Here is a 22,520-nt window from a genome sequence, read left to right as displayed (position 1 = left end):
AAGGAGAACTTATATTTTGTCTTTAGGAGGAAAAGGGGAAGAATAGAGCTCTTCCATTTGCTGCAGCTTGTCTTTAGCTCAAAAATGTAAGTGTCAAAGAGACATATTTTGGGGTGTCATATTTTGGTTTCCTTCAAAAACCTCTTAACTGTTAATATTCACCAGGGTCCAACCATAGTTTTCTCACACTTTCCCTAAGAAATATCAATTCATATAGCTTCAACTATACCTAGATGGTCAAGGCAATAAATTTAGTTTTCTAGCCCTTATTTCTCCCTTGTCAATGTCCTTTTGTGTTCATATTTATATTTCTAATTGCCTTCTAGATACCTCCTTCTGGACACCTGATAGACACTCTAAACACATACAAAATGGTATATTTTCATGTATTCAAACTCAAAGGTCCAAAATGTGTATATTCTTATGTACTCTTTAGATTAATGGCATTCCCATCTATCAGCTGCCCACACTAGAGTCATTCTCAAATGCCCTGCCTTACCTCACCACCTCTCCTCCCACCCCCAGCCACAACTGTTCTCTTAATTTTGCTTCTAAAATTTTTTCTTACATTAATCGTACCCTTTCTATTTCCTAGTGAGATTATTATAGTAACTTCCTAACTAGTCTCCTAGTCACCACGCTCGCCTCTAAGCTATCTTTCACGTCTGACATTATCTTTCAAGTCATTCTCTTGATTACAAATCTCCAAGTCTTCTCATTGCCTTCATTACGAAGTCTGTTCTCTTATCCTGGTATTAAGACCTTTCAATGACTTTTCCCAACCAGTATTCCAACCACCCAGGGTCCAGAGCAGTCACTTGGGATTCTTCCTCATTCGTTGAGTAACTCGTACGTTTGCTCTTATTATCATCTCCTTCAACTGACTGGCAAAATCTTAAGATAATTTTGTAAAAACTGTTGTTTCCATTTATTTTTTAGAAATCCAGATTTTATTTTATTGATTATGTATTTCTTTATTTTTATTTTATTTTTGTCCCACTCTGTTGCCCATGCTGGACTGCAATGGCGTGATCTCAGCTCACTGCAACCTCCAAATCCCAGGTTCAAGCAATTCTCCTGCCTCAGCCTCCCGAGTAGCTGGGACTATAGGTGCAATAACCACGCCTGCTAATTTTTGTATTTTTAGTAGAGACAGTGTTTCACTGTGTTAGGATGGTCTCGATCTCCTGAACTCGTGATCTGCCCGCCTCGGCCTCCCAAAGTGCTGGGATTACAGGCATGAGCCACTGCGTCCAGCCTATTTATTTTTAATACAGACAACGTCTCACTATATTGCCTAGGCTGGTCTTGAACTCCTGGGCTCAAGTGATCCTCCCACCTCAGCCTCCCAAAGTGTTGGGATTATAGGCTTGAGCCACTGCGCATAGCCAGGAATCAGGATTTTATTTATTTTTTCAGAGATGGAGTCTTGCTCTGTTGCCCAGGTTGGAGTGCGGTGGCGTGACCTCGGCTCACTGCAACCTCTGTCTCCTAGGCTCAAGTGATTCTCCCACCTAAGCTTCCAGAGTAGCTGGAACTACAGGTGCATGCCACCATGCCCAGTTAATTTTTTTTTTTTTTGGTAGAGACAAGATCTCGCCATGTTGCCCAGGCTGGTTGCCAAACTCTTAGACTCGAGCAATCCTCCCACCTCAGCCTCCCAAAGTGTTGGGATTACAGGAATGAGATACTGTGCCTGGCCAGGGATCAGGATTTTATTTTATTTATTTATTTTTTTTTGAGGTGGAGTCTCACTCTGTGGCCCAGGTTGGAGTGCAGTGGTGTGACCTCAGCTAACTGCAACCTCTGCCTCCGGGGCTCAAGTGATTCTCCCACCTAACCTTCCAGAGTAGCTGGAACTACAGGTGCATGTCACCATGCCCAGCTAAGTTTTTTGTTTGTTTGTTTGTTTTTGGTAGAGACAGGGTTTAGCCATGTTGCCCAGGCTGGTCTCCAAACTCTTAGACTCAAGTGATCCTCCCATCTCAGCCTCCCAAAGTGCTGGGATTACGGGCGTGAGCCACCACGCCTTGTGGAATCAGGATTTTAAAAGGAAAAAGTGATCATGTTATTTCCCTCCAATGGCTTCTCTTATTTAATTTGCCCTATGAAACCCTAAAGTCAATCCCTCCATTGCTTTTACTGTTTCCTACTTCAAAGCCTTCCCTCTCCTGGAACATGTTATTCTCATCTCCCACCCAACCTCTACCCTACAGTGAGCTTCTACTATTCATCCTCTAAAGCTGAGTTCAAATATCATGCTCTTTGCTAGAACAGTCTCTGCTGATTGCCTCACCATAGGTCAGGACCCCCATTCATAGAGTCTTATAGCACCACGTACATCTCCTTCAAGGCAATTATCACAATTGAAATGAACAATTACCTAAATAACTGTCACCTCCATTTGAATATAAACTTCATAAAGCCAGGGCCAGTGTCTGTCACATTTACTAGTATATCCCAAGCACTAAGGAGAAAACATTGTTTACAGGAGGCACTCAATAAATACTGAATGAATAAAAGGTAAATAATTACCCAGCAAATCAGTAATCAGCTAACAACTCCTTACTATTAACAATTCCTCCAAACTTAAAACCTGTAAAGCAGCTTTTCGGTAGTAGCTAAGCCTAAAGTGGTTTGTCCCAAGTAGAGTGTTGACTCAGATCTTCAAAATTTTAAACTTTCTGAAATCCTGCTCGTGAGTTTGATTTCTTTCACTCTTTTTCTTTTTCCTAGCAAATGTCTGAAGTATTTCCCAGATCTACTTTTCTTCCTGTGCAGAGTATATATTTAATATAATAAATGTATTCTTTGAGTGGATTTTATTTGCTAGATTTACAATTTGTTTTATAAATATTTACAGAACACTACTGTAGACCAAGTACAATGACGCTAAATATCAGGGTTCTTGAAAAACAGTCCTCCTTGTAAGAATCCCAGATTGCCATATTTTAAATTAGAAATGGCCAAATAACATTTCAGGGCTCATAAACTAAGTGTCTATCAAACTTCTCGCTTCTTCCCTTATGGTAGATTCCATTCATTTATAAATTTCCAGGTGGTATGCATTGTGAGCCCACCAAAATCACCAGATATCTAGAATAAATTTCTCAATGTTATTTTTAAAAGACCCATTTCTATTTAACTCTCAGTTCTGAAATAAAGCATTTATATGATCATAAGTCTGGCAAAGATAAATATGGATGATATATTATGACTAGATTATAGACTTAAATGAAACCAAAAGATCTGCAAGTAATGCAGATATCCCCAAGAGCTATTTTCCCAGGGTTACATTTTATTTCATTGGTGGGAAATTTTTAAGAAAAAAATAATTTTCATCATAAAATACTGCTTTATGATTTTTAGTTAACTCCAAATGACATTTATGAAGAAAAGTAGGAAACGAGAACATAGTACCACAGGGAGTCAAAGTAACCTATATAGTTTCTGGATGAAAAAAAAACCCTAAAATACCTAAGAAAGCCATGTTGTTCTGGTACTCTTATGATTAAAGTATTATATTTTGGTAACAGTTGAATATATGTATAATGAAAAAGATGATAAGGATGTTAAGTTTTTGCTATCTAAAATATAATTTTCTTTATAGTAAGGACTTTCTTTTCTTTCTCCTCCCCCGCCCCTTCCTTCTTTCCTTCTCTCTTTCTCTTTCTCTCTTTTCTTTCATTCTGACAAGATCTCACTCTGTCACCTAGGCTGGAGTGCAGTGGCATGATCTCAACTCACTTCATCCTTGACCTCCCAGGCTCAGGTGATCCTCCTACCTCTCCCAAGTAGCTGGGACTACAAGCATGAACCACCATGTCCAGCTAATTTTTAAATTTTTTGTACAGGTGGGATCTCACTGTTGCCTAAGCTGGTCTCAAACTCCTGGGCTCAAGTGATCCTCCTGCCTCAGCCTCCCAAAGTGTTGGGATTATAGGCTTGAGCCACCACACCTGATCAGAACTATATTTCCTATGTTTTCAAAAGTATCAAATGTGAATATTAAAAAAATATTGATGACGAGGAGGAAAAAGCAGAGTAGCTTAATCTGCTTTAAAATTATACAATAAACAAGGTGGGTGCTCAGTTTTAACATATGGTCATATTTTCAAAACTGTGACACAAAGATCAGATTACCTGACCTTTGTGTCACAGTTCTTTGGGCTGCTTAGCACTGTTTTGATGGTGGCTGCTGTCATATATTATGAATCAGAGTGTAGCCCCAGAGATTCCAGGGATGCTGTGTTTGTCCTAATAGTAGAGTATGCCCAAACTCCCAGGATTCACTTCAGTACTAAGCAGGTTCCAAATGAAATCAAAAAAAGGTTTGCGGAGCTTCTATAAAACATGTCTCCTTTCTACCATGAAACCCACAACTTGTAGCTATCCTGGATCCAGATGTTGAAGTTGCACTGCTAAACTCTAAGAATGGTCTCAAAGGCCTCACTAACATGAAAATTGTTCTGAAGTGCAAAAATGTAGATCAAGACACTATATGTTCTAAATACAATAAGTAGATAATGTTGGCTTTAATAGAAATTGTGGGTGCCTTCTCTTTATCTTCTCTCCTCTTCCTAAGGCTCCTCTAACCCAGTCTGCCCCTATGATCAATCAGAACATTCCATTTTATTCTATACCAAGAAGGTGTGTTCCCACATAATCTATAAGCTCCACAGAGACATAAGAGGCTGTATCTGATTTTAACCCCTAGCATAGTGTCTAGGCCAAAGTGAGAAATCATACATTTTTTGAATAAATGAATGAATAAAAGGCTAAAGAAAGTGGTTCACAGAGCTGAAAGAAAGGTCAGCCCTGTCTTGTAATCACAGCTCTTAGGAGTCAAGCCTCTTGGATCTATATGGCTAGTGACATGAGCTCTGTTTCTGCTGTCTGAGCCTAAAGGAATCTGGGTAAGTGGCTATAATCAGTTATGCTCTAGGCAATGGGGCAAACTCATTCTGGGTCTCCTTGTGGGCTGATCTATACTGGAATGACTTCCTTCTTTTTATTTTTATTTGTTTATTTAGAGGTGGGGTCTTGCTATGTTGCCCAGGCTGGCCTTGAATTCCTGGGCTCAAGCAATCCTCCTGCCTCAGCCTCCCAAGTAGCTGGGACTACAGGCATGCACCACTGCATCCCAGAATGACTTTCTTCTAATTAGAGTAATAAAATCTGAGATTCTGGTAGGAGCCTGGGAGGCAAAGGCTGAGTCTTCTTTGGTTCTAGGTAGTGAAATCTACCTAGGCTAGGCACTTCTAGGAGGTGCAACCTAGCTTTCTAGAATTCTACAAAGTGACCAACTATGCATTTTCTGGTCAGTGCCCTCTGTGCATATATATTTCCCATGCAGCAGAAGAGGCAGCTGGTGGCAGGTAAAATTTATCAGTTAGAAGCTTTTATTCCACCCATCTATATTGTTGATCTAAAAATATCAAATAGCACCTAACCTTAGCACAAATAGAATATTATGAAGACAGACTTGGGTTAATCAAAACATGCCTGCAAGATTCCAGAAAAAAAACGTAGTACTATATATAATTAAGTCAAAATAAGATGTCATAAGGCAAAAAGTAATTCTTTTGCAGGTTAAAAGATTCAAAATTTGAATCATTCACATTTTGTCTCATTAGGATGAATATGATGTACATTTATAAAGCATATGTATTATTATACAAAATTGTGAAATACTTACGCCTTCTGCATAATGCAAGTACCGTTTATTAGTTTCCTGTTTACCAAATGTCTCCAAAAACTTTTGACGGTAAGCAAGAACTGTATCAACATGTGTTTTGTATTTTACAGCCAATTCCAGTGCCCTATAATGAGAAATAAAACAGATTATTAACATCGTTTGTGTCAGACTCCATGAGTAGTAGAGTTCTGGAGCTGGGGATAAGACAAATGGCATTTCCCTCTGTTTATTCCACAATATGAAATGCCATTTTCTACCTCATCCATCTTGCAAATTCCTACTTATATACTTCAGGGCCCAGATCAAACATGGCCTCTTCTCCCTGACCAGCTCCTCTTGTAGAAATAAATGACTATTATCTTATCTATGCTTCATCCCATTTATATATATACTATTATTACAGCACTCCTTATAGTACAATTGTTATGAGTCTTTTTTCTCCACTAGCCAATACACTTATTGAAGGGAGATATTTCTCTTTCGTGAGTAATACAGAGTACATATGTGGTAAATATTCATTGAGAATATTTTTGAGGCTGGGCACAGTGGTTCATGCCTGTAACCCCAGCACTTTGGGAGGCCAAGGTGGAAGGATCACTTGAGGCCAGGAGTTCAAGACTAGCCTGGCCAACATGGCGAAACCCTGTCTCTGCTAAAAATACAAAAATTAGCTGGGCGTGGTGGTACACGCCTGTAACCCCAGCTACTCGGGAGGCTGAGGCAGGAGAATCACTTGAACCTGGGAGGTGGAAGTCGCAGTGAGCTGAGCTCGCGCCACTGCATTCCGGCCTGGGCGACAGAGCAAGACTCAAAAAAAAAAAAAAAAAGAAAATATTTTTGAAATCATCCTGTAATTCAAGTGAATGAACTTCCCCACAATGTAAGTGGTCCCATTATTTTGACCATTTTCATAAGTCTATACTGAGTTTATAAAATTAAAAACTGGTATCTTTACATTATTACTATAGCAAATTAAAAATCTTATGAAAATAACAAATTGAGGCTAAGAAGTCTGACAAAATGCCTTTTGCCATCTGAGTCTCAGGAAAAGTTGACAGTCATTTAAGTTTTATAATTCAATCAATATTTATGCAAGTTATTTTTAAAGTAATATTTTATTTAAATGGTAGATGATAACTAAATAAATTGCTGCTGAAAACAGTCGTATAAACTAAAGACATAAAATATATACACTGACGATAATTTGCAGGAAAATAAAAAAATTAATCCTCAGTTCCAGGCTTACTGTCACATGTGGGTTTTGGACAGCACCTCAGCCATTGCAATGCTGTGCATAACTCATATTAGTTGAGTAGGGAACAATCCAGTGGACTATAGCTCTCTTACACTGTTCACTGTCATCTTGTTTCAAAATAAGATAACAGTCATCATAATAGTCAAAAGCACATTATTTCTCAAGTTCTCTTGCTTTCTAATATGACATATAACTTCTGAATATTCCAGTCAGGATTTATCAGAGCCAACTATTAGAAATCTGTTGTTTTAGCAAAGCTGACTACTGATTAGATTTTTTGCAACTAGACTCTTCAATACGAAAATCTGGTTCATTTTTAGTATGCTTTGGTTTGGCTATTTTTTTTTTTTTTTAGATGGCGTCTCATTCTGCTGCGCAGGCTGGAGTGCAGTGGCATGATTTTGGCTCATTGCTACCTCTGCCACCAGGGTTCAAGCAGCTCTTCTGCCTCAGCCTCCCAAGTTGCTAGGAATACAGGCATCTGCCACCATACTCAATTAATTTTTGTATTTTTGGTAGAGACGGGGTTTCACCACATTGGCCAGGCTGCTCTTGAACTCCTGACCTCAAGTCATCTGCCTGCCTTGGCATCCCAAAGTGCTGGGATTACAGCTGTGAGCCACCATGCCTGGCTTGGTTTGCCTTACTATTGATCAAACTAAATAGTCACTTTAAAAAGTATTTTAGACATGGTGTATGTATTGATTGACAACTGTTAGACTTTTGAGAGATATTAAACACTTAATATGAAAAAATTATGAATGTAAGTTATATATAATACAAATGGTAATGCCAAAATTAGGCAAAATGATTTCTTATATATACATTGACATATACTGTATTGTGAAATCCAAGGGTATTTGCTACCATCACATATTCTCACAAAATTCCCTCATTCCTCTGTGACCTTACGTCTTTCAGAAAAAAAAAACAGGCAGAAAAGAATGTAGTTACTAGAATATAGAGGGGAAAAGTGGAAGATAAAGAAGGCAAAAAGCAATTCACAGGGGCTCAAAAAAGGAGAAACAGAAGTAAAGATGCCTCAGTTCTGCTAACCCTCTCCCATATAATCCCCCCACGTATATCCCTAAGGCTCTGATTCCAGTGGTGTTATGTGTGAGTGGAGACTGATGAGCTACTTTTTTTTTGTCACCTTAGAAGCTCCATCTTCCATTCTTTCTTTATGATTGTATATGATCAGGGAAAGAGATCTTGATTGTGCAAAACTGAAAGTATTCTCAATGGGGAGTACATAAAAGCATCCATTCTGGGTTGGAGCTTTTCCAAAATTCCGAAAGAGATACTATGGTATGAAACATCAATACATTTAATTATGTAAAAAGAATAGAATATAATGTCTAATCCCGCATTTAGATGCTAGATCCTAAGAACTATCTATCATTGTCATTATTATTATTATAATAAAATATGTATCAATTGATTGAATAGCAATGGCTAAGGGTAGACATTCAAATGATATGTGCTATTTTAAATGTTCTCTAAAAGCACATACTGGGTAAAAAAATGTTTCTTCTCCATATTTAGGAGGGAACTTACTCCAAATTATATAAGGGTTTTGGGAACAGTATGTCTCTAGTTTTAAAATGGTTATTTGGCAACCAAACAAATGTGACATTAGATTCTAAGGCTGGAATAAATCCATGTATTTTAAATAGAAGGAAGTTATATAAAAAGATGTTATAACTTCAAAATATGATTTTTGCATAACTTGAATGAAGCAAAATCACTTTGTATAACTGGTAGGTTATAAATTATTTTTATTAATATGCACATAAAGGATTAACATGCATATTTAGAGTTTCTAGTTTCTACCTCTCTTAACTTCAGTTTTTAAGAACAGGCTACTACCAAATGTCCAAAGTGGATAGCAAACAGATAACTCGCTTACCTATAACTCTTCAAGAGCTGTACCTTACTAGGTTGCAGGCAATTTTCAAATTCAAACATGAAAGACAGAAGCATAAACCAGCAAGACTATGCTTCTTAAGTGGAATATCACATATGAACAAAACAAAATCTGTTCCCTTCTAGAGAATTTAAACAAATATAGAGATTCAGGGATATTAAAAGCAATCTAATGTATTTAGCATCTAACAAACTCTATCCTTCTGGAATGATAGAATATCACCATTTTGTAAGCTCAAATTAATAGAGTTGGGCAATGATCATCAATGGCTACTAACATCACAAAAAATACCATGAAAAACCACTACAGCCAGTCATTACGAAAACATATAACACTACTATAACGAAGTCTTATAAAAAAATATAAAACCTAAATCTAATCAAGTTCCTAGATTCAACAACCAATTTGCAACTAATTCAGAGGACAGAGGACTATGTTAAAGTATACCACAAAGATGCAATCTTTGTCCAAAGATCCAATAATGTCCACACTATGGTAAATTCTATAGGTCCAGTTTCTTCAATGGGAAAATTGCAAGAAAACACAAAAAAGAATAGGAGAAGCTATAGATTAAAATAAATTTAAGAACATATCAACCAATCACAATGTGTGGATCTTTATTGGATTCTGATTCAAACAAACCATAAAACAAAACAAAACACTTATGAGTGAAACAGAGAAATAAGAACAGTGAATATAATTACTGTTTACTTTTTAAGGTATGACCACAATATTGTGGCTATGTTAAAAAAATTTAGAGATACATGCTGAAATATTTACAGAAAAAATGATATAATGATTGGGGTCTGCTTTAAAATAAACGGTAGGGTAAGGGTAGAAATTGTTCACAAATTGATCATTGTTGAAGTGAATGATGGGTACATTCAGACTATTCTCTCTACTTTTGTATTTGAAATTTTCCATAATAAACAATTTTTAAAAATTCCATCTTTTCGTCCTTTCTGATCTCTATTGCTAAATTCTCTTCTTAAAGCACACCCTTAAATATTGGTATTCAGCAGATATCTGCTTGCTGCTCTCTTAAGTTTTTGTGATTAACCTCAGCCATACTCATGGCCTCAACTACTGTCTGTAGGCTGATAATTCCTTCACTGGCTTTCCCTCAATGTCTAGGATCTCTCGTGAACATTAAACTTGTATATCCCACTCCCTACTGGGCCTTATGAACTGGATGTAGAAAGTCAATTAAAGGTAAACAAATTCAAATTGTTAGATAGCTTAACCATTACCTTATACTCGTACAAAAAAATCTAGTACAGCTCTGTTCTATGCACATATTCAATGTGGGCCTTCCCTGCAGCTAAGGTACACAAACAAATTCAAGCCCTGTGCATAGGTTATATGTAAGTACTACGTCATTTTATACAAAGAACTTGAGCATCCCAGATTTTGGTATCCTGGGGGTCCTGGAACCAATCCTTACCCATCTCATGGATACTAAGGGATTACATTCAATTGTCTGTTGAATGAATGAATGAACGAGCAGTTGGAACAAATACTCCAAATTGTTTCAGAAATATCTGTAGAACTTAGAAATGAAAACAATATATAAGTTTCCTGAGAGTTTCTTAGCAGCTATAATTACTTTTGCTGAATATTTGCAGTCCTTTCTTATCCAATCTTGATATTTATGCTAAAAGCAATGGGAAACTATGAATTTCACTGAAGTGGGTTTTACTGAAGTGAATCAGAGGTCAAGAGTGATACAATCAGATTTCCATTGTGAAAAGATCACTATGACTGCAGAGTGAAGAATGGGTAGGAAAGAGACAGAGTAGATATAGGGAGATCAGTGATGACATTAAGCAGAAAAACTTGGATCAACTTACATAATGGTACTGGTAGTGAAGTGGATGAGTGGATGAGTGTTAGAGGCATTTGGGAGGGAAATGGTTGATAATAGGGAGGAGGAAGGTGAGGAAAATGTCAAAAGTAACTTCTAGATTTCCAGCTTTGTACAGCTGAAAGAAAGATAAGATAGATTAGTCTGGAAGAGGACCAGGTTTATGAGGGAATAAACATAAATTTGAGCTAAAAAATGTGAGATATCTAATGGAACTGTTAAGTAGGCAGTTGGAGAATTGATTCTGGAAGCAAATATGGGCAGAACAGAAGGCTAGATGAGAGATGCATATTTTGGAGTCTTAAATGTATAGATAGTGTAGTGTATAAATAATGGTCAGAATCCAGGAACAATGCTCTGGGATCTTTATCATCTTGTCAGGTAGACTCAGAGATCTCTACTAGCACCTGATCAGCCCACTGGCTTATAGTTAGGTAAAAGCAGGAAACACAGGAAAAGGAGACGCCAGGAGATAAGAAGGATGGAGGAGCACCCAGAATTCATTCTCTTTCCTCATTACATCTTCTTTGACCTTCTTGTTTTCCCTCTCCCTGAGATCTAATAATCTCAAGACAAGGTCCCTTACTGAGAATTGGAAGGTGAAGGGGGGCATGCGGGGAACAGGATATAAGGATAGCAGGGAAAGTTTGAGGTCTCAGCAAAAAATAAGTAGAGACACATGATATAAGCCTTAAAGGATTGGAGATTTTATAAGATAGGGAAGTAAAGATGAGGGAGGCAAAAAGGACACCAACTCCATTCACACTGGATCCTAAGGAATGTAGTAAAGTGGAGAGAATAAATTGACTCCATTTGAGAGGACTGGTAGAGAAGTGGTGTTCTCTTCTTTACCTTCTCTTCCAAATAAAGGTAGGTTTCATTTGGATCAAGGAGGTACAAGAAATGTTCAGAAGGTTATATTATAGGCCATCAGAGGCAAATTTCCTCACCTTCTTCTGTGATACCTACTCACTCACTGCATGTATCTACACCCAATAAATGTTTGAAGAGGAGGAATGCTGCAAAATGATGAAGAGTATTGCATAGAGAGTAAGAGCATGAATATTAACTACCTACTATGTATAGATAATGTGAAATGTTTCTGCTCTTCAGGAAGTATATAATCTGTAAGAGGAAAGACGATTTAATATCTGCAAAGATAAATAAAGAGAGAAATAGTAATCCAGTAACAACAACATAAGCATGGCCAGGCACAGTGGCTACGCCTGTAATCCCAGTGCTTTGGGAGGCCAAGACAGGCAGATTGCTTGAGGTCAGGAGTTTGAGACCAGCGTGGCCAACATGGTGAAAGCCTGTCTCTACTACAAGTACAAAAATTAGCCTGTAATCCCAGCTACTTGGGTGGCTGAAGTAGGAGAATCACCTAAACCCAGGAGGCAGAAGTTGCAGTGAGCCAAGATTGCGCCACTGCACTCCAGCCTGGATGACAGAGCGAGACTCCGTCTCAAAAAAAAACAAAACGATATATGCAATGGTACCAGCCATAGATAATTGATTGCTTGGTGATAAATTGAGCTCTTCTTTGATATTAGACAACTTGGGGGTTCAAATCCTAGATTTTGTGCTTATTTATAAGTAAACCTCAATTTCCTCATTTGTAAAATGGGGCTGGTAATGTCTATACTTCTGGAGTTGCTGAGATAACCTAACCACATGATATATAGAAAGTGTCTAGCACAATTAATTCCTAGCACATCATAACCACTGAATAAGTGGAGGCCAGTGTGAAGAAGTACTATTTCAACCTCTGTATGTTCCCACAAAACATTAGTATGTGGGTCATTTTTTATTCTTTAGATGGAAGGTTTTTTTTATAGAATTGATGTACTGAACCGTATCAATCTAAAAGGAGGAATGCTGCAAAATGATTATTAATGGTCACCAAGCGGTTAATTATGTACTGCTGGTACCATTGTTTATATTGTTTTTACTGGATTACTGTTTATCTCTCTAATTATTTATCTTTGCAGATATTTATGTTATCTTTCCCCTTATGGATTATATGCTTCCTGAACAGCAGAAACATTTTACATTACCTTTACATAGTAGGTAGTTAATATTCATTCTATGTGCAATACTCTTCATCATTTTGACATTTGATTATTATTAATGATAATAAAATGGAATTCCTAATTAGGTTATAAGCTTTTTAAGATAAAGACCATTATCTTAAAATTTTTTTGTTAAATTGTACAGTATCAGAATGCTATAGCAAGAGTAGTGTCTACGATTTCAACATATTTTTTCAAAAACACTGGTCAAAAGAATGCTATAAACACAATTCTTCCCCATTTCTCATAGAACTCTGTTGGCTGGGTAATGATACATACAATTTTCTATCAGTTATTTAACATAAAATTTAAAAAATATTCACACTCTCTAAACTAGTTACCTTAAACTTTATGAATTATGAATAAATTTAGGACAAAGACAAAGGCTTATTTATTTATTTATTTAGATGGAGTCTTGGTCTGGTTGCCCAGACTGGAACTCCCAGGTTCAAGCAATTCTCCTGCCTCAGCCTTCCGAGTACCTGGGATTACAGGTTTGTGCCACCATGCCCAGCTGCTTTTTTTGTATTTTTAGTAGAGACGGTGTTTCACCATATCGGCCAGGCTGGTCTCAAACTCCTGACCGTGTGATCCGCCTGCCTCAGCCTCCCAAAGTGCTGGGATTACAAGCGTGTGAACCACTGTACCTGGCAGCCTATTTATTTTTATAGAATTAAAAACATCTTTCATGATCCTTTGTACAGATAAACAACAATGAATTTGTGTTAATAAAGGACAAAAATAGAGTAGCTAAATTATATGAATAGTATAGATCATTAGGCATAAATTAAACAAGGAGACTACAGTATGTCAATCATAAAATTAACCATCTGCCATTTTTGTTACTTTTAGTCAAGGGAAAGACAGAGATAAAATATCTATACAAATTCCAATCTAAGGAAGTTTAAGTAAAGAGCCTTGTAATTGACAGATACAGGGGTTATTTTTCAGCCCAGGCAGAAACAAAGATCATGAAAGACACTTCAAACCTGGAAAAATATGTCAATTCCATAACATACTAACATCAGGAGTATATAAAAACTATAGTTTTGTTCACTGAGAGACATGTACCTGAGAGAATGAGTGGGAGGAACCTCTTATGTCACAGAGAAGAGCAGCATGCCACTTTGCCTCAGAAAGCAATCTGTCCAAGAGTCTAATGTAAGGCTGTCAATTGCTGTTGACCAATCCTTTCCTCTTTCTTCCTTAGTACTACACATCTCTCTTGGTTCTTCTTTTCTCTGCCTGTCTGGCTGCTTTATGGAATAACAATTGGTGTCTTTCTTTTCTTTCATCCATGTCATAATGTAGTGGATGTCTTTTCATTCCACACATTCCCCAAGCAATTGCATCCATTTCTCTTGCTTCAACTACTATCCATTTGCTAATGACTCCTAAATCTAAACCTCTAGTTCAGATATTTCTTATGAGCTCCAGGTCCATTTAATCAATGATTATATCTCTTTGCGAGTATTTCAAATTCAACTTGGCTAAAATGAAACTCACCATCTTCCCTACCAAATCTGCAAATGGTATGGTGTCATGATCTCTCCAGTTACTAAAACCAAAAATTTAGGAAACATCCTAGCCTCTCTTCTTCACACCCCAACTTTTAATCAGTCAAAAGTTCAGAGAAGAAATAAATTGCAAACTATTCACAAATATAAATATGAATAAATTCTTCTGTGGTGTTAAGAAACTAAAACATAGTGGAAAATGTAATTTACTAAGTGGTAGATGGAAAAATACATTAAGGTCAAACAGATTTTGGAACTGATGGAAAGCATTCTTATTACCTTTCCCAGTTGTAGAGATTAATATTGATCTGGATTGCTTGATAAACAAGGCCAGCCTGAAGAAGTACTATTTCAGCCTCCTGTATGTTGCCACTAAACAGTAGTATGTGGGCCATTTTTGATTCTTTAGATGGAAGATTTTTTATAGAATTGATGTACTGAACCTTATCAATCTAAAAAAAGAAAAGAAAAATATTGAAGTAGATAGTAACAGAAATATAACAAATTATGCTAAGAAAAAACACGTGCATATATGTAAACATTAATTACTTACTTCACCAATTGCTGCATAGGCTATTTCTGCAGTAGTCATATCTCCATTAGCAACTGCCATAGCAGCTAGACAAGCCCACATGGTTTGCTCCTAAAGTTAAGTATGAGAACAATTATCTTAACTATGTGACTGAACTGCCTTAAAATAAGCAGTGATTTAAATACTCATACTAAGATGATATTTTAATTTAAAAAATAAAAATTACTGAGCAGGGCATTGAAAAAACTAATAATGTGGAAATTTCATTGTGGCCATTTTGTTAAACTATATTAATACACAGAAAACTTTTGAATGAAATTTTCTGAAATTTTCAATTTTGAGTTATTAAGGACTTATTTCTGAATTTAAAATAATAACTCAAGGTTATAAACCTTCCAGTCTTTTTGACGAGGTGTCAAAGAATGTAATTTATAGGGAACCAAAGAAACAGTGAAGTTCTCAGACAATGATATTATGGTAGATTGCTACTGATGTACCAGTTAAGAAGAAATTACTTAGGCAGATAGTGAGGGTATAGAAGTCCTTTATGATAAGGTTGTTCTTTTAATGCAAAGCAGCCCCCAAATCATTTTCTTTTCTAACAAAGAGCAGCCTGTAAAATAGAGCTGCAGACATAAAAAAGCAAGCTGGAAGCTTGCATGAGTGAATGCCAGTAGTTGTGCCCATAGCAATATACTACCTGGGACTAGGGATGTTCAAACGGCAGCTCCAACTTTTCTTTTTGCCAGCCATCTGTACAGTAAGGAGTAGACAAGATGGCACTGGCCAGGTGGAAAGTCTATTTGCATAATAAGATTAGGGTGGGTCGATCAGCCTTCCCTATGCTATGTAAATGTCACACCTGGTCAAACCAATCTGTGAGCACTATGTAAATCAGACACAGCCTCCTCAAGCCTGCCTATGAAATATGCTGCTGTCCACCACTTTTCCCTTTTTGGATTCCTCTCTCTGGCAAGGAGCTGCTCTCCTCTCTCCTTTCTTCTGCCTATTACACTTTCCACTCCTTAACCTACCCACATGTATCCGTCCTTGATTTTCTTGGTGTGAGATGACAAACTCCAGGTATTTACCCCAGACAATGATGCTATTCACCAACAACAACCCATTGTTAAAAAAAAGCATCTAAAAGTCTTTTCACAAAAGTGTATTCTAAGGAATGTTCACTGATGTTCAATAAAAAAGGTCTATGGTCAAACATGTTTGAAAAATACTAGATTCAACCAAGTTGGAACAAGGCTGATCGAAAGCAGAGATTCTTAACCTTATCTGTACAAAACAATCATCTGAGGAAATTAAAAAATATGCCCAGGACTCAATCCAGATATAATGAATTAGAATCTCTATGGGAGTAGAACTTGGGAACCTGACTTTCAAAAAATTTCCACAGATTTTTATATGTGCCAGTATGGAAAAACAGTCCAAATTTTTATAGCGCCTTCAGAGAATAAATCACACAGCAACATGTATTCCTCTGTATTGCTCATGTCTTTACTTATAAAACAAAAGACATGATCTTATTCACAATTTTTCCAGCCTTTAAGCCTATTATCATTACTCATTTTGCACAAAGGTAAACTACTATGAAATACATATACAACTATTAATCTAAAATGTAAATTACCTTAACAAAGCGACAAAGTCTTACAGCATCTTCCCATTTTGAACTGCTTACATATTCATGGAGAATAGCAGGATATGGTGATATGCTGATGTGAACCAAGGAGCCATCAGCTCTTCTAATAGTTACTTGATTTCCAACAAAACTCACGATATGGGAATTTTTACTAAATTCACTGTTGAAAAAAAAAGCAAAGTACAATTTAAAGTTGTATTCTGAGCAAAATTTTTCATGTATATTAAATCTGGGGAGTGGATCGTGAAATATACACGGAGTCCCCAATCTCCAAAAGGCACACCCCCAAAGGTTAACTCCAGGGAGAATGTATATATTCAAAAAAATTTCAATGTATTTATTTGAATACATACATTCTCCCTGGAATTAATTTTGAATGTAAACATTTGAATATAACTTGCTATATAAAGTAGCAAAAATTATTACATATTTGAGAGCTATTCCTAAGAGCATTTGAAATCATCTTTTTTTTCCCTGAGGCTTAAGATAAATCACAACAATAATTTTATAGCTTTAGCTTTTAAAAGTATTAAAGGGTAAAACAATAAAAAGTAAACTAAATTCCAAGACTATTTTCTCAGAATAAAAAGAGGTGAGCCAGGCGCACTGGCTCACACCTGCAGCCTTAACTACTTGGGAAGATCACTTAAGCCCAGGCTGCAGCGAGCCATGATTACACCACTGCATTCCAGCTTTGCAACAGAGTGTGATCTTGACTCTAAAAATAAATAAATAAAAAGAGATGACCTTTAAATACTAATTTCTTTTCATTAGTTCAAACACTTTTAAAAATACACTGTTTTATCTTGATGCCTCTCTGGTTTTGTTAAGGTTTTGGATTTGAATACTAAAAACAAACTCAAAACAGATTTGAAAACTAAGCTAAGGTCTAGAATTAAGAAGCCTTTGTATTCCTATTTTGTCAAGAATAAGAGATCTCCCTGCTATTTCTTAGAGAATTTAGGAATATAAATGGTTTGATTTTCTGAAGCATATAAATTTTAAAAAATTTCAGTAACTTTGGTCTTTTCCTACTTTTAATATCAATCAAAAATTCAATTCTAGAGACATTTACATTCTTGAAAGTGTTAACGTCAATGATAATCTGTGACAAAGTTGGGTAGTTGTCACAAGGTTGTGCATCCTGAAAAATCTTAAAGAGTGCCTAGACTAAAATCACTTGATCACACTGAGAAAACTACCTGAGCTACCATTATACAATATTAAGCTTGAAAATTATATTCATATAAGGGACAAATAAATAATTCATATCATACCACACTTTCAACTTGATTCTCTCACTTAAGTCTCAAGCTAGCTTTAGCCGAACAATTTATTCATCAATAAATCTGACTGATGTGTAAAACACCTTGCAGGATTGAAAACAGAAGCAAAAACATGATATTCTGTTAGAGTTTTATTTACTACAAAACAGAATTATACGCAGTAAAATGTTACCTTGCATCCCTTTCATATAATGTTTTAGGCAAAATGTCTCTGTCCACATAAACTGTATTGGGGTAATACCACATTATAAATCGAGTATCTTGAAGTCCACAAAGGATATTGCATGTATCATTCCATGCCAAAGTATGCACCATTGTTCCTTAATTTAAAAAGAATGTTAATGTGCTGTTAGCTTTAATATGTAAGAATTAAAAATAGATCTTTAAAATGCCTGACAAACAAAATCCCATATAATTTCTGGTAGATATGACTCTACTTTCTGACTCTATAATGGTGAAAAACACATATAAAACAATCACACAAGAATTTACAGAAATATTTGAATGCTTTACTTAGAACCCTTATATTTTTAATTTGCAAATCTTTCTTTCAGTGACAATTTAGCTGCAGCAGCTAAAGACTTGCTACTAAGTTAATCCTCTTGCCTGCAGGCCATAAAGCTCCAGATGATCCTCACTGAGGAATACCGTCCCCTCAATATTCAAGAGTCACTCTTCTACAGGGGACCCCTAGTCTGCCCATCAGTGGGACATGACAGAGGTGAAGTCCTCCCTTGTCTCCCTTGGACCGAGCTGCATACTGCTTTCACCAACCCACGGAGCCACCCTGCCCTGACAGCTAGCAAGAGGCCAAGATCCACAGAATAACCACCACTACCCCTCTGTCAGCAGGAAGCAGTTACAGAAGACTGACTTTTGTCCATTTTCCCCATAGAATTGGGGTCTTGGACTCGAGGGTGGAAATGTTATAGCAGGTAGTCAGGCAGACATGAGCAAGGCAGGAGAGGCCCCTGCCACCAGCACCAGGAATGTCAGGTGACCATCAGGTGATGGTCAGGCTGTTGTTAAGCTGTCTCTCTAAAATAATAATTGGTTGCAGCCAGTGCCAGGGAAAGGTAGTCTCTCAATATAAACACCAAAACTGGAAATCAGTAGCTTCTCAATAAGATCTCAAGAGCTAGGTGAGTGGGCTCACACATGACTAACAGGCAAAATGGTGGAGGAGTTTAACTGGTATACAAACTTCCTCTAGAAACACTGGAGTGGTAAGGGAAAAACGCCTCAAGTGAGCATGTGTATAACTTTAGTAAACACACTGTGCATGTGGCCCCTCCCAGGTGCCGGCAGGCCACTGTGCATGTGGACAGCCCACCCAAGGGAAGAATTAGGGCAGTAGGGTTGCAACTCCCCAGAAGCATGCCAAAGTATAAAACCCCAAGTCAAAGATCAAACAGTGCACTTGATCTCTCAAGCTGCCTGCTTGCCCTCTTCCAAGTTTACTTTATTTCCTTTCTTTCCTCCTCTAAAGCTTTTAAATAGGCCGGGCCCAGTGGCTTACGCCTGTAATCCCAGCACTTTAAGAGACCGAGGCAGGTGGGTAGCTTGAGCTCAGGAGTTCGAGACCAGTCTGGGCAACATGGTGAAACCTTGTCTCTACCAAAAATACAAAAAAATTAGCTGGATATGGTGGCACATGCCTGTAGTCCTAGCTACTTGGGAGGCTGAGGCAGGAGAATCACTTGAGCCCAGGAGGCGGAGGTTACGGTGAGCCTTGATCTCGCCACTGCACTCCAGCATGGGTGACAGAGTGAGACCCTGTCTCAATAAAACACAATAAAAATTTAAAAATAAAGCTTTTTAACAAACTTTCACTCCTACTTTTTTTAAAAAAAGGATTAAGTAGCTAAGAAGTATTACAAGATCAAAACATTAAAACATTTCCAGATTCATTCAAATTATTTATTACAGCAAATATAAGAAAGTTGACAATTAAAACTTAAAATGTATTAAAATTATTTTACCAAGCTTGATAATTTGTTCTTCCTTCCCAAATCGTTTCACAGAAGTGATACAGAGATCTCTATTTTTATCAATGAAAGCAATTTTTCTATCATTGGTAAGTCCTTTTTGATCCAGAGCAATTTCCAAGATTTCATTCTAAAATTTTTTAAAAATGTAAATACTGGGTTAGTTTTAGTGTTTGACACTAGATCATTTTAATTAATTATAAAATCATTTCCTTTAAGATCAATTAAATGTCATTTACCCATTTATAATGATAAAATGTCCCTGTAAAATAATTTTAAACTGCCAGTATGTTAATTGTTCAAAAGCTGCACTAAAGTGTATTTGCCTGACATCCAAGGAAAAGATACCTATTAAAATACAATAAAATAATATATATTTTGATACTCTGTAGGCTGAGAAACACTCCCATCTGTCCTGTCCTACCTTTCGTAGCCAGGGTGAAAGGGTCAGGCAATTCTGAGTATCATGTGAGAGGCCTATTTTGATTAATAAGTTGCTTAACAACTATATCTTAAATATTTGTAAAAACAAATTTTAGAAATATGTGGAAATACATCATGTGTCCACGGCCTTAAATTCTACAGATTCTCTCACATTCATTCTTGCAAAACAGGAAACAAGCTTGTAATGTAGGTATTACTATACTTACTTTGCAAATCGGAAGAATAGACTCATATTCATTAAGTGATTTTGCTCAGAAAAAGCCAGTGTCAAGTATATCTAAACTTGCAACTCAGACTTCTAACTCCAAGATCATTGCTTTTCATTTGCTAGTGAGATGAATTTTACTATAACTTGAAAATGTTTTAACATAGATTCATTTTAATTCAAACCAAGCGAGATTTATTTACTTCCTACAATGTCTGAAGACTTTGGTAGGAATTGTGAATTCAACCAGAATAATGACCACAACATCAAGTCATTGTATCAAAATGTACTATAAAAAACACTTTTTAAAGTAAAACAAAAACATACACCTTTATCCAAATTGATGAATCAGTCATATACCAGTTCATAATACATTTTAAAAAGTTCAACTCTTTCTGGAATACCATAATTTATTTTTAAGAAAGAAAAGAATTTGGTTTCATATATATCAGGGCATGCATGAAATATAACTCTAGGTATTTTCAAAATGGAAATGTTTCAGAGAAACTGATCTTTACAATAAAGAATTGCTTATCGTCATCATCATCAGAACCTAGTGTATTCTTTTAAAAACACTGTTAAACAGATATGATTCTCCTAAGAAATTAAAAATCAAAGATGGATAGTAATTATAATAATGCCTATGTACACAGGGGAAGAGGGGCTCCCCCACTTCATTCAGTAGGGCTTCCCCCATTTTCCTCTTGTCAAGTCCTTCCACCGCCACATATGTTCTATTCCTCCTGGGTTACTCTTTGTAGTGGGACATAAAAGCAGTTTTGTGTTCATTAGAACTGTCTCCCATGCCCTACACTAATTAATATTCATTTACTAATACACAGACTTGAGTTCTAGTTTGGGCTCTGTTATTATTTGGGAAGTTGGGAAGATCCTGGATATGAATTTCTTCCACTTATAAAATAAAATAGATTGGGTGATTTTTCTATTATTTTATAGAATGTAAAATTTAAAAATCCTTTGTATTGCATACAAATGTACCGGGTAATTGGGTGAAGTGTGACATGTAGAAGACACTTCCATTGTTATAATTAGGAAATTATAAATTTCTTAATCTTAATTGTAAATTAATTGTAAATTAGGAAATTCTTACACTTAGGAAAAGTGTTACAGAAAGAGTTATAACATTAAAATAAATATTCAAGCTTATTAATTGACTCTTCTTTCAATCCTACTAACAAAAATGACTGCATCTTGAAAAGCTGAGACATTTACTCCTTTTGATATGCTTAATCTTACCGAAGAGGAAAAACTCTGCTTACATAGTTTAGATTTAAAATGACAATAACGTGAGAGGTTATAGGGAAATAAGCACTTGATATATTACCAGTGCAAAGATAAACTGATACACTGTCTTTGGAAGATAACTTCACAATACTTATTAAAATTACAAATTCTCATATCCTTTGACCCAGCAACAATATTTCAAGAATAAATTCCACAGTTACATTAGCACATGTATAAGAAGATGTATATGCAAGGTAATTCATCTTGGCAATACTGTAATACTAATGGCAAAAGACTGGAAAGTTTAAATTCTGATACACACATAAAATATTATACCATACAGTGGGAGGAAAAACGGTTGGGAAAGCACTTTATGTATAGCTATGGAACTATCTCCAGAAAGAGAGTATTATATGAAAAAAGCAAAATGTAAAATTGTTTGTTACATTTTTGTAAAAGGGGAGGAAGAGAACATATATCAGTTTTTTTGATATACACACTAAAAATCTCTGGAAGAATACATAAGAGATTAATAATAATGGTTACTTATTTTGTGGAGAGGCACTACAGTGATGAATAATAGTATAGTAGGGAGACTACCACTGTATACTTTTTAATGCTTTTTGATTTCTGAACCATATGAATGTATTTGTTATTCAAATTTAAAACTAAGGCCAGGCGTGGTGGCTAACATCTGTAATCCTAGAACTTTGGGGGTCTGAGGCGAGTGGATTGCTTGAGCTCAGGAGTTCGAGACCAGCCTGGGCAACATGGCGAAACCCTGTCTCTACCAAAAACAAACAAAAAAACTAATAATTACAAAAATATATATA

General features: G+C 36.3%; 1 protein-coding gene across 3 annotated transcripts in view; it reads right to left on the bottom strand.

Moving 5' to 3' along the window:
- The window catches only part of LOC116463446 (intraflagellar transport protein 80 homolog), a 148,981-nt gene that overhangs the window by 5,740 nt on the left and 120,721 nt on the right, over positions 1-22,520 (bottom strand). For all 3 annotated transcript variants that reach the window (XM_058434625.1, XM_058434626.1, XM_032146558.2), the window contains 6 exons: positions 19,788-19,923; positions 17,978-18,125; positions 16,508-16,679; positions 14,887-14,976; positions 14,613-14,785; positions 5,699-5,822 (listed from right to left, as the gene is read on the bottom strand). In XM_058434625.1, coding sequence (XP_058290608.1) covers positions 5,699-5,822; positions 14,613-14,785; positions 14,887-14,976; positions 16,508-16,679; positions 17,978-18,125; positions 19,788-19,923 — 843 coding nt within the window. The remainder of the gene's footprint in view (positions 1-5,698; positions 5,823-14,612; positions 14,786-14,886; positions 14,977-16,507; positions 16,680-17,977; positions 18,126-19,787; positions 19,924-22,520) is intronic.

Source organism: Hylobates moloch, unplaced genomic scaffold (assembly GCF_009828535.3).
Source record: "Hylobates moloch isolate HMO894 unplaced genomic scaffold, HMol_V3 SCAFFOLD_36, whole genome shotgun sequence".
Taxonomy (NCBI): Eukaryota; Metazoa; Chordata; class Mammalia; order Primates; family Hylobatidae; genus Hylobates; species Hylobates moloch.
The sequence above is the reverse complement of the archived record's forward strand: the minus strand, read 5'-3'. Positions and strand labels throughout refer to the sequence as shown.